Source organism: Pocillopora verrucosa, chromosome 9, assembly GCF_036669915.1.
Source record: "Pocillopora verrucosa isolate sample1 chromosome 9, ASM3666991v2, whole genome shotgun sequence".
NCBI lineage: Eukaryota > Metazoa > Cnidaria > Anthozoa > Scleractinia > Pocilloporidae > Pocillopora > Pocillopora verrucosa.
In genome coordinates, this window is record NC_089320.1 from 13915076 (window position 1) to 13931238 (window position 16163).

The 16163-nt window shown below is 39.0% G+C and overlaps 2 protein-coding genes and 1 pseudogene across 2 annotated transcripts; 1 reads left to right on the plus strand and 2 right to left on the minus strand.

Moving 5' to 3' along the window:
- Positions 1-1196: 1196 nt before the first annotated feature.
- LOC131775374 (uncharacterized) lies at positions 1197-8349 on the plus strand (annotated as a pseudogene).
- Positions 8350-8351: 2 nt separating this feature from the next.
- Positions 8352-10757, minus strand: LOC131775395 (adrenocorticotropic hormone receptor-like). The gene is made up of 2 exons (XM_059091494.2): positions 10585-10757; positions 8352-9715 (listed from the first exon to the last, which is right to left on the minus strand). Exon 2 carries the CDS (start codon positions 9712-9714, stop codon positions 8692-8694), a length of 1023 nt encoding a protein of 340 aa, XP_058947477.2. The 5' UTR covers position 9715; positions 10585-10757; the 3' UTR covers positions 8352-8691.
- Positions 10758-13993: 3236 nt separating this feature from the next.
- LOC131775338 (adrenocorticotropic hormone receptor) lies at positions 13994-16117 on the minus strand. Its single transcript, XM_059091442.2, has one exon. It carries the CDS (start codon positions 15605-15607, stop codon positions 14585-14587), a length of 1023 nt encoding a protein of 340 aa, XP_058947425.1. The 5' UTR covers positions 15608-16117; the 3' UTR covers positions 13994-14584.
- Between the last annotated feature and the right edge of the window lie 46 nt (positions 16118-16163).

Here is a 16163-nt window from a genome sequence, read left to right on the forward strand (position 1 = left end):
AACGTTCGGTGATTCGATTCTCCCCTGCCGGTATTTCCCTCGACGTTTCGTATGTTAGTCCCAATCAATTTTTAGAGCGAGTTTCGCCTGTGGATATGTACCGGAAGATATTCAAAGTTGAAAGAAATATCGCCGACAGGTTATCGAATACATTGTATTGCCTTAAATTCCTAGTGGAGCCCCAAAGAAGCAAAGAAATGCAATCGATGATACATACGGCATTACGTAATTTCCGCGCATAAAGGTGTATGGTAGGTGAATGTGTGTCTAGAAGATCGCATTGAGGCATTTACTCTGTTGCTTAGTCTTCATGTCAAAATTCTGTTGACATTTGACATTTTTTTGGTTTGTTTTCGGCAATAAGCATAAATTAAGATGCACGAAGGCAACAAATGATGACTAAGCGGAGATTTTGTTCGATTATTTTTTCTGTGTTAACCTGAAGTTTTGTTGCCTTCTACTCATGACAATTGAATAATACTCTTGTAACATCGCTTAGAACGTGTCTATATGTGTTTGCATTCCGTTCCCCAGTATGTGTCAACTAAACATAGATAACACTTATTCTAAAAAGATCAAGTTCGAAAAGAGATAAGTATTAGTCTTAAAATTTTATCATAATAACGTCCTATGCCAAATTTTGAAATACAAAGGAAATGAAAAGAAATGGCAATAATAGAAAAAGTATCAGGGGAACAACACCGGTAAAACCCATTGGTGGCCGTTTGAAAAAAATCAACTTGCTATTTATAATTGATCAGCCATTCATGTCCGGTTGTTTCATTGCTTTCAGTTAAGGTTCATGTAGCTATTCCAAATCCATATATAGAACTTTATAAAGATTAGTACTAAAAATTCAGCGAAAATGGTTTTCATTCTCTTCTTTTCACCTTAGAGCGTTAGAGAAAAGGATGTCCGGTCGCCATGTACTGCTCTAGTTCAGTGGGACACATTTCGTCATCTAATTTAGAAGTTATTAAGTCTTAAAATATATCAAACTATTCCTTAGGACACAATAATTATTTTGCCCTCCCCGAAATACGTCAAAATTTTTCATTTCAAAGATGGTGAACAACATGTATGGCCAGAGAACAATGAATATCAGTAACTTTCACCTGCTGACACACCCTGTGTTTAGGGGGTGGCGAATGCTCTGCACAAAACCTTTTTCCAGAACTGAGTTTATTCATGTGAGCCCGCGTCTTCCTAATCTTTGAAAAATCCAAATTATTGATGAAGCACAAGAGAAGGCCTCCAGATTTTTAGCCAGAGAGGTTAGAAACAATTTGAAAGTGAACATGTAATGCGATATCAGAGAACCCAGAGAGCATAAAACGTCTAATGGTATATTCATGCTTAGATACTTTATTTTTTCCTCTGAGATTAGTAATTCAACATCATATGAAAAATATTGTCGATGCCATCTGCTGGTCACCATTTTCTGAAATACAATCAGACGCATAAGGCAAATAATTTTTTCCACTTCGCAAAGGAGTGTATAATAGGAAAAAAAGCCAGCGATGTTTTCACGGCAAAATCAACAGGGAAGATTAGGAGAAGCAGAGATTACACAGGAACAGAACAAATAATGGAAATACAATATCTTTTTTTTTCTACCCAACTGGGACCTATTTGTGACGGGGTGATCAAAGTCTGAAATGGATGCGTATAACTGTCAGGTTCTCTTCTTGAGGCTGCACTCAACCTTAGTATTCATATTTTCCATACTGTTCTCTACAAGGGGTGGACAGTTAAGGAGAATTTGTTTAACAGTCAAAAGCTTCTTTGGTTGGTGATCATTTTGTTTATTCTCTTAACTTAAAAATGTGTAAGGAGAAATTCCCTTAGCTTAAATCTGTAAGAAGAAATTAGATGCTAGTCACTCTCAGAGGTAAAGGATTCAACATTGCATTTTTATCAATCTGAAGATCAAGTTGGATATCATGCCTGATAAAGGATGGAGCACACCTGATATGTTTTTACCCCCTGGTTATCACCTGGGAGCATCTATTTCGGGTGTAACGAAGGATGATAAAGAAGTCGGGGATGTTCCCTATGCATATGCTCCAGCTACTGGTTTGGGATATGTGATGATGAATGGATGCTGGGGAAAGAATTACACAGCAAGTGTTGTTATAACGCAAAATGGACATCAATTGTCTGCCAGGTGTGAAGTGGTCAGGCTTCTTCTTTTACTAGACGTCTTTAGCTCTTTTTTTGGGGTAATTTAGTATTAACTGATCATAAATTGGCCACCGTAAAGAGTTTAAAGGTAACGTTTCGAACGTTAGCCCTTCGTCAATCGCTCCGACGAACGCTCGAAGCCCGGCTCAGCTTTTAAACTCTTCACGGTGGCCAATTTACGCTATTAACTCAGTTGATAATACTAAATTACCCTGTTATATATACTCTTCCACGAACGCAGCACCACAGTTTCTTTAGAAACTTACCCCCTTTGTTCATTTGTCTTCATTTTTTTCGGTCTCTCTTTTGAATGAGTTCTTGCATGCTATCTCACCATGGAAAGTAAGCTTGGTTAAAATTATTATTTGAGGAGCACCATTTTCATGAGTAGCGTCGTTTTCTAGGTAGCTCGTTTTCCTCATTCTGAGGAAAAGACCCCTTCCGGTATCGTTTATTTAGTGAGAAATCTCAATATTTTTACCCTTGATCACCAATGACAAATTTCTCGCATACTCTTCAGAGGCAAGTGATTAAACTTTCGACATATCACAGTCAGGCAAGAGGGCGTTTTGGGTGATATCTGTCTTTATCCACGGTTGCAAAGATACAATAGCCGTTAACTTCCTTACTACCTTTCAACATTTGATGTTTCCTCATTTCTTGACCGTCAGAATATGATTGATGGGGCGGCTTTTCTTAGCGTTGGGTTTGATGGTCGCGGAGAGTACAGTCCGCAGTCAAGAAAAATGAGTATTGTGAAACGAAACTGCAAAAACAAGGCAACGTGAATATGAACATGTACAGATAAGATTATAAAATTTTAACCGCATGGTTACACAGTAGACGAAAGACAAAGAAATGAGTAAAGTAAAGTTGTCATTGATTCACAGGTTGTACCAATCGTTTTCTGATTTTATTACGTGGTCTATCTTACTGGCGTAGTATTGCCCTCTTTGATTCTGAAAAAGACAAATTTTTTTCAGTGGCCATATATATTTGGAAGCATCTAAGGAACTTCTGAGGAAAATTTTTCCGGCAGTTTCAGCAACAAGAGTCTAAAAGACGTCTTCAGGCCATGAAAACAAAGAGAGCTTCCGATTTTTTTTCGGAAATTCTGTCGAAAAATAATTTTGTCATGTTATATGTCAGTTATTGATTTAACATATTCAGCCAGTTTAGCTCCTTGCTGCGTTTTTATGGACCTCGACTTTGTCTGTTGAACTTGGCAAAAATCGTCCAGTCATGCCCTTAGGCTTGGTCAATAAAACATATATTATTATACTTGACTGGTTACCTTACGGCCGTTTCAGTTACGACGAGTACGATGTACCAGACACCATGAACGTCCATGGAATTTACGATACCTCAGCCACAATGCAGACGTCCGAGAGCCGAAGGGAATTCCAGAAATATTTGCAGCAGGAAGCAGGTGTGTCAGAATTGTATTTTGGGTTTTATGCCGGCGCTAAGAAGGCTTGGGGCAGCTCCGAGTCGGGCGCTAAGCAGCAGTACATGTCTGTGCTGGATGTCGATGTGGACAGGTGGGTACCGGAAATTTCACCAACAAATAATTCAAATAATATGTCCAGGGAGAAATTTTATTCATCCCTAGGCGAACAAAACATACAAACTGCCAATAAACAAAAATATTGCGTTTTACTTAACTGAAGCAAATTTCATTGCTATTGTCCATGGAAAGGTATGAAGTGTTCATGGACGAAGTTAAACCTCAAGATTTGAGCTTAACGTTTCTGCGAGAGTTCATGAGCCTCCCTAAGTCATACTTCGATGCAGGAGCACCAATAAAGTACCGTAAGTTGAACAAACTATGCTTAATCGACATAAATTTTAATTTGCACTTGTTGTTTTCGTTGCTTTGCGATGTTGGTCCGCTTCCAGTGAAGTGAGTCTCGATTTTTTCCTTTTTGCTGAAAAACAGAAAATTTTATCCAGAGATGGGGAACACACTATATCAAATCAGCTAAACTTGGAGGTCAACTGGAAATTCATAAGACGATGGATGCTAGTCAAGCGGGAAGTAAGACACAATTTTCAGAAAAAATGGAAGTGGAATACAAAACTCTTTTTGCAAGTGTTGGAGCAAAATATAAAAAGGAAGGAGGGCATTCAGTGAGGGTGGAAACCAAAACAACATCCACAGTAGTGGAAGCCAAAGGAGGAAGTCAGGATATTGCATCTATCCTTTCTTATGTTTACACGCCAACATTCAAGACAGAGTTCAAGGAATGGCTGCAATCCATTCCCCAATACCCCAAGGCTTTTAAATTCCAGATGAATTCTGTGACAGAATTAGTGAACTTCCGCGCCAACGATTTGTTCCCAGATGAGGTGTGTTAATTAGACAATAGCGGAACTTCTGTTAAACCAGCTGCAACATGTCTTAGTATACACGGGTAGATAGTGCTTTTCGCAGGCGCTGATTAGCTGGTTCGGAGGTGACTAGCAAATATTATTATTAACCTCGACGCTTTGTGGATCGGTTAATATCCACCACTATTCACCTCCACTTTTTATCTGCCAGGGTCAGTTGTTCCGTAAGCCCACACATGCCTACCGAGAGATATTTAATTGCATGTACCTTGGGATAAATTAGGTGTTATGAAAAGAGCGGCGGTCATCCCGAGTAAAAGTTCTACTCTTGCTAATCAGACTTCTGGTACTTCCCGTTTGCGCGTGTTGTTCGAGGCAGTTTATCCCAATTGTCCAACAATATGTTTAGGACTAATTTTCTATGGAATGAGACTGCATGTATTTTGACTTTCACTCTATTAAAATGAAAGTATAATCTTCAAATTTCCTCTCAAACTGCGTGTGTAGACTGAGTAGAAATCAATTAAGAGACTCAGATACTGTTTGCCACATACCATAGGTAAAGTGGGGCTGCGAAGGAGAAGCAGCAGAGCTACAAACAGAAAAAGATGGACATAAGTTCTATTACATCACTGGCACGGGCGGAAAAAAGGAAAAAGTTTATTGCAAGCAGGACAGTAGGAGAAGCCTGGAGATCGCAATAACGGATAAAAGGACAAGTCTGCAAAGGGCAATTGCGATCTACATGGAAGATGTATAATCATAAAACTGTGATTTTCGGAGTCTTTCCAATGTAAATGACGAAGCTAAGTCTGAGGAAATTCCTTTTGAACATAACTACTTTGGAGGGATTTTTTCAAGCTCTATTCTATTCTTTGCATCTAGTGACATGTCCAGGACTGATTTAAAAAACTTTTTGAGTTTATACGAGTTTTTAAATAAGCTAACCTGATTTATATATATCTTTTAATTAGCTGTGATATGACCACTTTTAGGACCATTTCTGAGTAACTCTGTAAAGTTCACCATTGGTCTTTTTAGTTTCAAACTTGCACCGAAAGTAAACTGTGTCAGAGTGTTTAAATGCGTCGTTATCGTCAGTTTTAAGCCAAGATTGTCATCATTTGATAAATAATGAAACACTTTAGGATCAATAATTTCCTCATAAAAACAGATTTGTAGTTTTGTAAATTTGTAGCAGGAGGGTGTTATACTCAGACGTTGTTGGTCAGAGTACATGTGACTCGAGAGTCTTCCTACCTACCATTCATGTGATTTCAAGAGGATTTATGTCGCTTTGATGTCTTTTTTCTGACATCATCTTTTTTAAAGACGGCCTTCTTTCTATCGTTGATAAGAAAAGCCACTCGTGATGCAAAGAGTTGTTCCATTTATTTCTTTAATTTTCAGGCTGTAAGGCACCAAACAGCGATGAACAGTGCTATGCATGCCGAGTTGTGAAGGAGGCGGGCACAAATAAATGCCTTGAAGATTGTCCATCAACATGCATGATAAACAAGAAAAAGGAGTGCGTTAGTGAGTACATTTTTCAGTGCATAATGTTACCACAGAGAACCACATAAAATCATGACGAGATTGGAGTGTGAACTTGACTAAACTACACACGGTTTAGTTCAGGTGCGTCAGTGAGTGCATATTTCAGTGTACAATGTTACCACAGAACATCACATAAAACCATAACGAGATGTGGGTATGAACTTAATTGTTTGAACTTGGTAAGGAAAATTTCGCAATGAAATACTGATATTCCTCAAGGAGATCAAGTATTCAGCCTTTTGGTTGGATTCCGTTGTTTACGCTTCGCAAAATTCTATGATTCTTCTGGAGTCACTTTCTAAACTACGATTGGAGATTTTCTTCTTACCTGGGCTAAGATGTATAAATATAGATACTGTAAAATTGCACTCAAAACCAAGTCTTCCCTACAACATTTTGGCCCATCACACCCTTGGTAGGATGTTTTCTTGCAAGAGCCTCCGCCATTTAATGTCATCGCCCAGTCCAATAAATAAAATGACCGTGGTGATAACAGACTTGAGGCGGATGAAATGACCACTGGAAATGAATGGTGGGATTCACGAGCAAAAAACAAGATACAAAACATGGCAATTAATTTTGTAACTTGTAGCACATTAGGAAACGTTGTGTCTCCAAAATGAAGACGTTATCAAAACAGAGAAGAATATTTTGCCGCATTCGAAGAAATAGGTAACGTCAATTCATAATTTGTTTCGTGGTTGTTTAGCAATGAAATTTACCGCAAACATCAACGTTCCCGTAACATTTTCTTCGCTCTTGTGGGGGCCAGGCAGGTGAGTTATTTATCATGCGATGCTTAAACAGCAACAACAACAACTTCAACAAGAAAACAGCCACACAATCAAGGTGGAGATCAAACCCATGCTCGTTATGTCCAGTTCAAACTTTTGAATTATACATATATACTTTGAATTAGGATCTTACCACGCTAAACTGGAAGGGAACTTTCATGACGAGAGGGATATCTCAGTTGGGGATGAATTTAGCGCATGTATTTGGTTTAAGACGGTGGAAGGAGCCTGACGGGGAAATAGGATTCGCCTGCTTTGGTTGTATATGACAGGAATGAACATGCTTATCCATTTAACGCGGGAAGGAGAAAATATCATGCTACAATATGTACACGGTGGTATCAATGAAAAGTAAGTTAAGTTATGAAAACATTTTGCGTTGTTTTGGTTTCCTTCATCCTCCTCGTTTGTACTTTTTGCACACAGCTCACAGCCTCAACCAAAATCCATTTTGATCTTCATAATACTCAGACATCCCTACTGGTTCATTAAGACCTGTCGCGCGTTTCTCTCTCATTTATTTATGGACCACCGCTTCAAAATTGACGAATTTTCACGGCGCAAAAATAGCAACCGAAAGAAAAAAAAAAAAAAACCGCAATCAACCTTCTTCTTCCTTCATGAACCCACGGAGATAACTTCCGCCAAACTGAATGTTTCCGTGACATCAGAACTTTTTTGTCGCAATTTTGTGCTATGTAGATTAAACATGATTATGGCGGTTTCTTCCACCAGAGACAATCAAAATAGATCGAAACTCTGTGATCAAGGTTAGGTACATGGCCTCCTGAACCACCTGGAGCAACAGACACTTTTCCTGAACGAGTGAATTTCTGATCTTCAACCCCGTACTTTGCATTTATGAGGAGCTGTTTAAGTTCCCGATTAACTGCACCATGAGCGGCGAAAGCTTATTCCATTTCCTAAGTTTATAGAGCACAATTCACAAAAAAATTCTCTTGGAGTTCTAGACTTCACTAAATTGAAGAATTTGCTTCACAGACAAAACTTTGATGTTTTAAAAGACAAGGAATGACACCAATTCTGTAACTTATGGTCGATCAACACAGCGGCGTGGTCATTTTATCTAGATGGTAGAAGGGTTAAATACGGAACTTATAAAGACTTCATCGGGAGACAATTGGCCAAAATAGAATTCGCTAGCTCAGGTAACACGATGAAAATGCTCGTTACACAGTTCAACCTTTGGGACCGAGTCCTTACCAATCGAGAAATCGAAACCTTTGCAAAAACGTGTATCCAGGGAATAGGAAATCTTTTTTCCTGGGCTGATTTGTATGATAAATCAAAGAAAAGTCGTTACGTCCGGCCTTCCTCGTGCAAATCCGCTCCCGAATTTTTATCAACAACAGCATCGACGACCACGACCAGGGAAACGCGTATTTCTTTACAAGACGAAGACGCACCTGGGCTTGGGAAACAGTTTGGAAAAGAAATTAATTTTGTCTTTACTACGTTGTGAATTTAAGCTAAATACAATATATAGCCAATAAGGACTTATTCAAGTACAAGTTGTAATAACAATAAATTGATGATGATTATAACCTCTTAAAACTTACATAAAGCGCTATTTATAGAATGAATTAACGCTTAAAAAACCATACGATGCCAAATAATCACGGAAACTGTTCCTCTTGCTAATTGCGAATGGTAAGTTTGAACGTTTCTTGCACTTATTCGTCTGATGAGCGTTTTCAGGCCTTTAAACTGATAAATTCCCCGGAAATTAAGTCTCCATTCCAAAAATGCTTAAAATTGGTTATTACCCTTTTCGACTCTGCGAGTCATATTTAATTAAACTTTGCTACTCCTGTACTGTTGGATTAAATCTTCCAAAACTGATATCACTTGAGACGGTGTTATTAGCTATGCTCAATGTCGACAGTTCAATATTCACTGAGACTGACCTATGCCGCCTTAGAAATGCACGGCACGTTAGAATACTCTTAAAAGCCTTCCGGAAATTTTTTAACCTCCACGCATATACGAATGGATTCACACCAGAGTTTGCCATCACAAGAACAAACTGGATGTCTCTTACCCAGTGAATAAACTCACAGCCGCAAGTGTAGCAAAAGTTAACGATATAGATACATACACACGAAGGCACGTAGCACGCTAAAAATAACAAAAGGACAATCAACAGCGTCTTTGTAAACTTCCTCTCTCTTTTCATGGCTTGTTTCATGACGACGTTCTCCTCTGTACTGTCGTGTAAACTGTCCCAGTGACGGACTTGATATCGCAAATACTTGAAAATCTTCACGTTCGTGAAAATTAGCACCGCGAAAGTAACCGCAACAGCAGTGCTTGCAAAGACAAACCGGAACCTGTTGTAGCCCACGATGAAATAGATTAAGGACAAGAGAATCGAAGTGGTCCAAACCAAACACGAGATAAACAAAGCTCTTGTTGGGTTCAGTTTGCTTCGGTAATGCAAAGGATATGTGATAGCAATGTATCGGTCCAACGCCAAGGCTGTTAGGCTGAGCAGAGAGGCAGAACAGGAAATGAAGTAGCATACATGCATCCACCGCCGGAATCCTTGCAAATTCTCCACACGTTTTAGCCCTTCGGAGATTAGGTATATGGTACCCATTGGTGCGGTGACAAGCCCCACAATAAGATCTGCCAGTCCCAGATTGGCAACGAAGAAGCTGAATGGCGAACGCAGGTCTCTGTTGGGATCTAGGAGAACGGCGATCACCACTAAAAAGTTGCCTACAATAGCGACAATTGATGATAATATTGTCGTAGAAGCCGAGGTGAATGATAAATAAGTTGGAGCTGAGATATTATTGCACGGATACAAACCCAAAAGGGACATTCTGTTGAGATAAACGGCTGTGTTATGATTCAATAAAAAGACCAAACAGTACTAAAGTTGCTTATTTCCGCATGGTGCTGATTCCGTACAAAACAAAAAAAATATTCGTCTCTCTAGAGGTCGCGTGAAATGTCTCTCCGTCACGCAACATCAATTATTAGTCATTCAGTAGAATTCATGAGAACTATTGAAAACCTCCATCGCAACTATCGATTTTCATAACGGAAGATATCAAAAATAGTAATTTTGATATGCAAGGAATTTCAAATAGCCATTAAAGCACCAGTTTCGCGTGAACTATCCTTAGTTTCGAAACAGCATCATGCTTCAACCAACCGATTTTCAACTATTTCGTCTTAAATTTGGCACGTTATCACCTTAAAATTATTTGCACTATTAACAAGGATATTGAGAGAACACTCGGCATGTTACTTATTGATGGAACTCAAACGAACCATTTTAAATCCTGGGACAGCTCATTTCCCAAATTCTGACTGAAAAATTAGTAATTGTTGACCACATTAAGCCGCTTGGAGCTAACTTTAGAACTGTACTTATACATCTAATGCTTCAATGATCTTTAGTATCAAACCATTAAATTGGATAGTAATGTATATCTATTCAATCGGATGATTTATTACACGTCGTGAATGTGAGAATTTTTCTGAAATAACTTCTTTCAAGACGATGACATTGCCCGTCAGAAGGAAAATTTTCATCATTAAATTAAGAACACGCAAGGCATAGATAGGGATTCAGTTTCTCTGTAGATCTAGGACATTAACAATTCACAAGAGAGAAAACTCTCAGTGGCGTAGCCAGTATTTTTCAAAGAAGGAGGGCTCACTGTTTTAAACAGAGAGTACCTACCAGATTTTAATGTCGACCTCCACGCCATGTTTTCCTTAATGTGACAATGAAAGGCTTACAATGAGGGGGTCAGTGGAACCCCTGGTTTCCCCTCCTATCCTTGCTACGCCCTTGACTCTTAAACTAGCAAAGATTATGATACATTACGGATATACGTCAGTGTCTGAGTGACAAGGCACCCACCCCTCCTCTTACTCAATGTTAACCCTAAATTGTTATCAGCTGACCGCTGACCGTAATTGGTTTAGGGGAGGGGTAAGAGCGCAGTTGCTCGGAGACTGACATTGATCTCAATTTTCATTGAACTTTGGTATTTTTAAATTGAACCTTTCTCCTCTGTCGTTAGCAAAGCTACAACTGTCATAGAATGCTACGTTTAAGTTTCAAACTGAGTGATCTTCCGGAACGGGGAGAAGTATTTGAAAAATAGACTGTCCTCAGTTAAAAGTTACATGGGATTCCTCTATGAATTACAAGTAAAAGAATCCCAACCCAGACACCGGACAGACATGAATCCCTCTTGAAACACTAAAACTCTCTAATTACCCGTTTTTGTTAACATCTATCGATTTAAATAAGATGTCATCTCAAACTGAGCTTCATCGCGTGCTTGTCACAAAATCTTCTTTCTGTCTACCCAAGAGAAACTTGTTTCAAGTCTTAATTAACAACGCGAAACCAAGCTTTATATTTTCATGGCGTTAGGTTATTTTTGCTCCTCACTCACCCCAACGTAACAATCTAAGCAACTTACGGGGCGACAATAGATAACTTGCAAGTCAGTCAAACTCTTATTTTATCTACTTTCTGCCTGGTTAAAGCGCATTTTAAGCTCTAAGGCTGTGTAAAGAAGCTGTCATTGAACGGAAGCAGAAGACGTTTTGAGGGTATTCAACAGGTAGAAATTTCTCGTATAATTCGATTACTCTGAGACCTGTTTTTGAGCACGAGTTTGCCGCTGAGCAGGAGACCCTGTCAATATCTTAATCCTGGGTTACACGTTGTTATAGTAGTTAAGCCGGGATTATATCTGATTCTGCTTTTAACTCCCAAGCTCTGGAATCCACTGGATAACATCAAGTAAATCTTCATTTTCATCCGAATGAGGATCTACGGTTAAACTAAACATACATGTAATGAAAAGATATTCGATTTTGTTTGGGGAAAGGTCAATTTGAAGGCGGAGATTCCTAATCGATCTAATCTATTTTTTAATAGAAATTTATTATATATAGCAATCGAATTCAAGGAAATACAGGCATTTCACATCCATTTTGATTATTGTTTTCATCTTAAAAAAGATAGAAATGATTTTGTAAAAGTATACAATAAAAATATCTACCTTGAGATCAAAAGGATCTTTTCTGTGATCCTGTATCCTTCCACAGTTGCAGGCATTAACACTGGTGATACTACTTGAGTGAGGCTTACATGGATTAATCCCAAGCTCCTTGGATTCCTCGGAGACTGGATCGGAGGGCATCTCACCTTCCGCAGGGACCCGGTGGTACTACAGAGAAAATGCCGAAAACTATGATCAGTGCATTGTAACTTTGTAGTTAGATGAACACAATACTATTGAAAGATTATTCGCACCCAGATGAGCGGTATACATGCAGTCATATAGGGAGAATAAATCCGACGAATTGCGCATAAATCTTTTTTTTCCAAGCTATCGCGCGTCATCATATGTTTCATGCAGTGAAATGTTTTATATGACCAAAGGACTAAAAGGAGGTGATGTCTAGAATGGTTTTTACTAACTTTAAAAACCAATCATCTAAATCGTTACCGGATAAACACAATAAAGTCCAGTTAAGCTACGCTCCTCACAAAGCTGTCCTCCTTTCATCCATACCTAAAACTCGAAAATTGAAAAAGAGACTTTTATTTTATAGATATATGAATTCATTTGGAGCGTGTGGGGTGTACAACGGAAAGGAAAATACAAAAGAAAATACTGTTCCCAAAAAGTGAACGAAAATACACGAAAAGTACAAAAAGAAATCGCTAATTGCCCTAGTATCTCACCGATTCATGACGGGAAATAAGAAGTCGCTGACAAACGATCCCTTGTTGCACTCATCCTGAAACTGAGCTGCGTAGTGTTTAAATGCAGGTCCGCGAGCGTGCAAAGAAAACACCCACAGTGCTTGAGGCAATTAAAATACGGAGACGAGACGAAGACGAAGCCACTCGGCAGGGATCAAAATTTGTTACCATGCCACAAGTAAAGATAAAATTACAGTAAAATAACAATAACAAAAGATTAAACATAATTGGATACCGAATTTAAGTGAAAATTCTGGGTGTAATGGGAGGGCAGATTTTCCTTCCGATAGCGCCTAAATGAAAAAAAAAAACAAAAGCAAAACAAAACAAACAAACAAACAAAAAAAACAAAATTGAATTATTCACCTGGTCATTAAACCCTCTGTATCTTCTCTCAACTAACAAATGACCATTAATACGATTCCCTTCGCTGAGCTGCATGTACCTCACATCCGTGGGAAGACATTTTAGAATGACCTTTAAGGACCATCCTCGTAAAGAGAGTTTTTGCCTGAAAAACGTATCTGACGTTGCTGTATAGAGCCTTAAGATAGGAGGAAAAGACTGGAAAAGATAACGGAACAAAACAGAAACTCCAAGCTATTTCATACAGTTGACTTACTAAACTGAACTGCAGTTAAGGTTGGTCACCCTGGATTGGAATGACACTCCCATTTCCAAAAACAAACCAAAATAAAGCAACTTGCAATAAAACAAAAATTTACAGCAGCAGCACTTTTACGGAAAGGGTAAGTAATATCCTACCCCTCACCTCATAAAAACCTGGACAAAACACAGCAGTACTTACGCCTCAGAGAATTTCATGTCGAGATCTAGATTAGATGCCATGGCGGTGAAAGGAACTGTTGAATCATTCTTTGGAGTTAAGAAGAACTCATACAGCTCATGCGATACACGCGCGCACAAACGGCAAGAAGGAACCTGCATTGCCAAAGGACGCGAGTTATGAACGTCAAATATCAGTGCGTGTAAAGCACCAACAGAAAACCTTGGCGATGTGTTTTACAAAGATTCGTCTGACGAGCGTTTTCAGGATGCCGTGTGCTAACAACAGAAGAATGATTTCAGTTGGAATGATCGTGGGCCTGTGAGAAAAAAGCAATTGAATACTACTCTGGGAGAGTTCCCTTTTATTTTTTGTAAGTTATACTTAACTTTTCACGTGGAGAAGGTGCCGGATCTTTCGGCTAAAAAACTTAATCATAACTAAAAGTATGGTTTTGATTCAAACGGGGATTTTTCAACTTGCCAGGGCAACTGAGCTACCCATTGCATTGATTGGCGTCGAACTTTAGGCTCAAGGACTTGGTGTCGTATAAAGGAGTTTGAATTTATTTTCTTCAAAGAAGCTGCGAAAAAAAAGGGGGAGTTCCTGACTTCATACAAAGTAGAGGTAAGGAAATTTAGCTGTATTACGAAAGTCCAAATCGACCTGAAAATAGTGAATAATAAGAGCCACATCGTCATCATCTACACTATTGAAAAACGACCATGTAAATCGCTGATTACCCAGCTTACTAACACACAGCGACAAGGAGGAAAACCTATTTAAAGTTCAAGGCTTCCTGATGTTCGTAATTTGATAGGTTGTGGAATTGCTGAAATTTGTAAAGGCCGATCTCGGCTCCATTCAAGTGATCAAGGGCAATGTTCTTTATATGTTTTTTTAATATTGGCTTTATCACTATCTATCCATCAAAGTAAAAATTGCCATCATAGAAATATAACAATCTTTGGGTACATCAAAAGTAGACTATATGTTACCAGAGGTTCTCTCAGAATTTTCTTAAGAAATACAATGCTAATTGACCCTGGTTATATGATGACCTTTAAACTGATGAATCGCAAATGAAGTCTCCATTCCAAAAATGTTTAAAATTGGTAATTACCCTTTTCGACGCTACGAGTTAAGTTTAATTAAGCTTTGCTACTCCTGTACTGTTGGATTAACTCTTCCAATACTGCCATCGCTTGAGACGGTGTTATTAACTGTGCGCACAGTCGACAATTGAAGATTCACTGAGACCGACCTGAGCCGCCTTAGAAATGCACGGCACGTTAGGATACTCTTAAAAGCCTTCCGAAAATTTTTTAACCTCCACGCATACACGAATGGATTCACACCAGAGTTGGCCATCACAAGAACAAACTGGATGTCTCTTACCCAGTGAATAAACTCACAGCCGCAAGTATAGCAAAAGTTAACGATGTAGATACATACACACGAAGGCACGTAGCACGCTAAAAATAACAAAAGGACAATCAACAGCGTCTTTGTAATCTTCTTTTCTCTTTTCGTGGCTTGTTTCATGACGACGTTCTCCTCTGTACTGTCGTGTAAATTGTCCCAGTGACGGACTTGATGTCGCAAATACTTGAAAATCTTCACGAACGTGAAAATTAGCACCGCGAAAGTAACCGCAACAGCAGTGCTTGCAAAGACAAACCGGAACCTGTTGTAGCCCACGGTGAAATAGAATAAGGACAGGAGGATCGAAGTGATCCAAACCAAACACGAGATAAACAAAGCTCTTGTTGGGTTCAGTTTGCTTCGGTAATGCAAAGGATATGTGATAGCAACGTATCGGTCTAACGCCAAGGCTGTTAGGCTGAGCAGAGAGGCAGAACAGGAAATGAAGTAGCATACATGCATCCACCGCCGGAATCCTTGCAAATTCTCGACACGTTTTAGCCCTTCGGAGATTAGGTATATGGTACCCATTGGTGCGGTTACAAGCCCAACAGTTAGATCTGCCAGTCCCAGATTGGCAACGAAGAAGCCGAATGGCGAACGAAGGTCTCTGTTGGAATCAAGGAGAACGGCAACGACCACTAAAAAGTTGCCCACAATGGCGACAATTGATGATAATATTGTCGTCGAAGCCGACGTGAACGACAAATAAGTTGGAGCTGAGATATTATTGCATGGGTACAAACCCAAAAGGGACATTCTGTGGAGATGAACGGCTGTGTTATGATTCAACAACAAACAGAAAGAGTACTAAAGTTGCTTATTTCAGCATGGGGTTGATTTCAATACAAAACAACACGAATATTCATCTTTGTAGACGCTATGAGATATGACATGTCTGACCAAAAGATAATTGGGATGGAAACGAACTTCCCGTCACGCAACATTAATTATTAGCCGTGTCGCGAAGATTTTGTGAATAGAATTCATGAGAACTATTGAAAACCACCATCGGCACTATCGATTTTCATAACGGAAGATATCAAACATAGTAAATTTGATATGCAAGGAATTTCAAATAGCCATTCAAGCACCCATGTCGCAAGAACTATCCTTAGTTTCGAAACAGTATCATGCTTCAACCAACCGATTTCCACCTTTTCCGTTTCAAATTTGGCACGTTATCGCCGTAAAATTATTTGCACTATTAACAAGGATATTGAGAGAGTACTCGGCATGTTGCTTATTAATGAAACTCAAACGAACCATTTCAAATCCAGGGACATCTAATTTTCCAGCTGCTTATACAAATTCT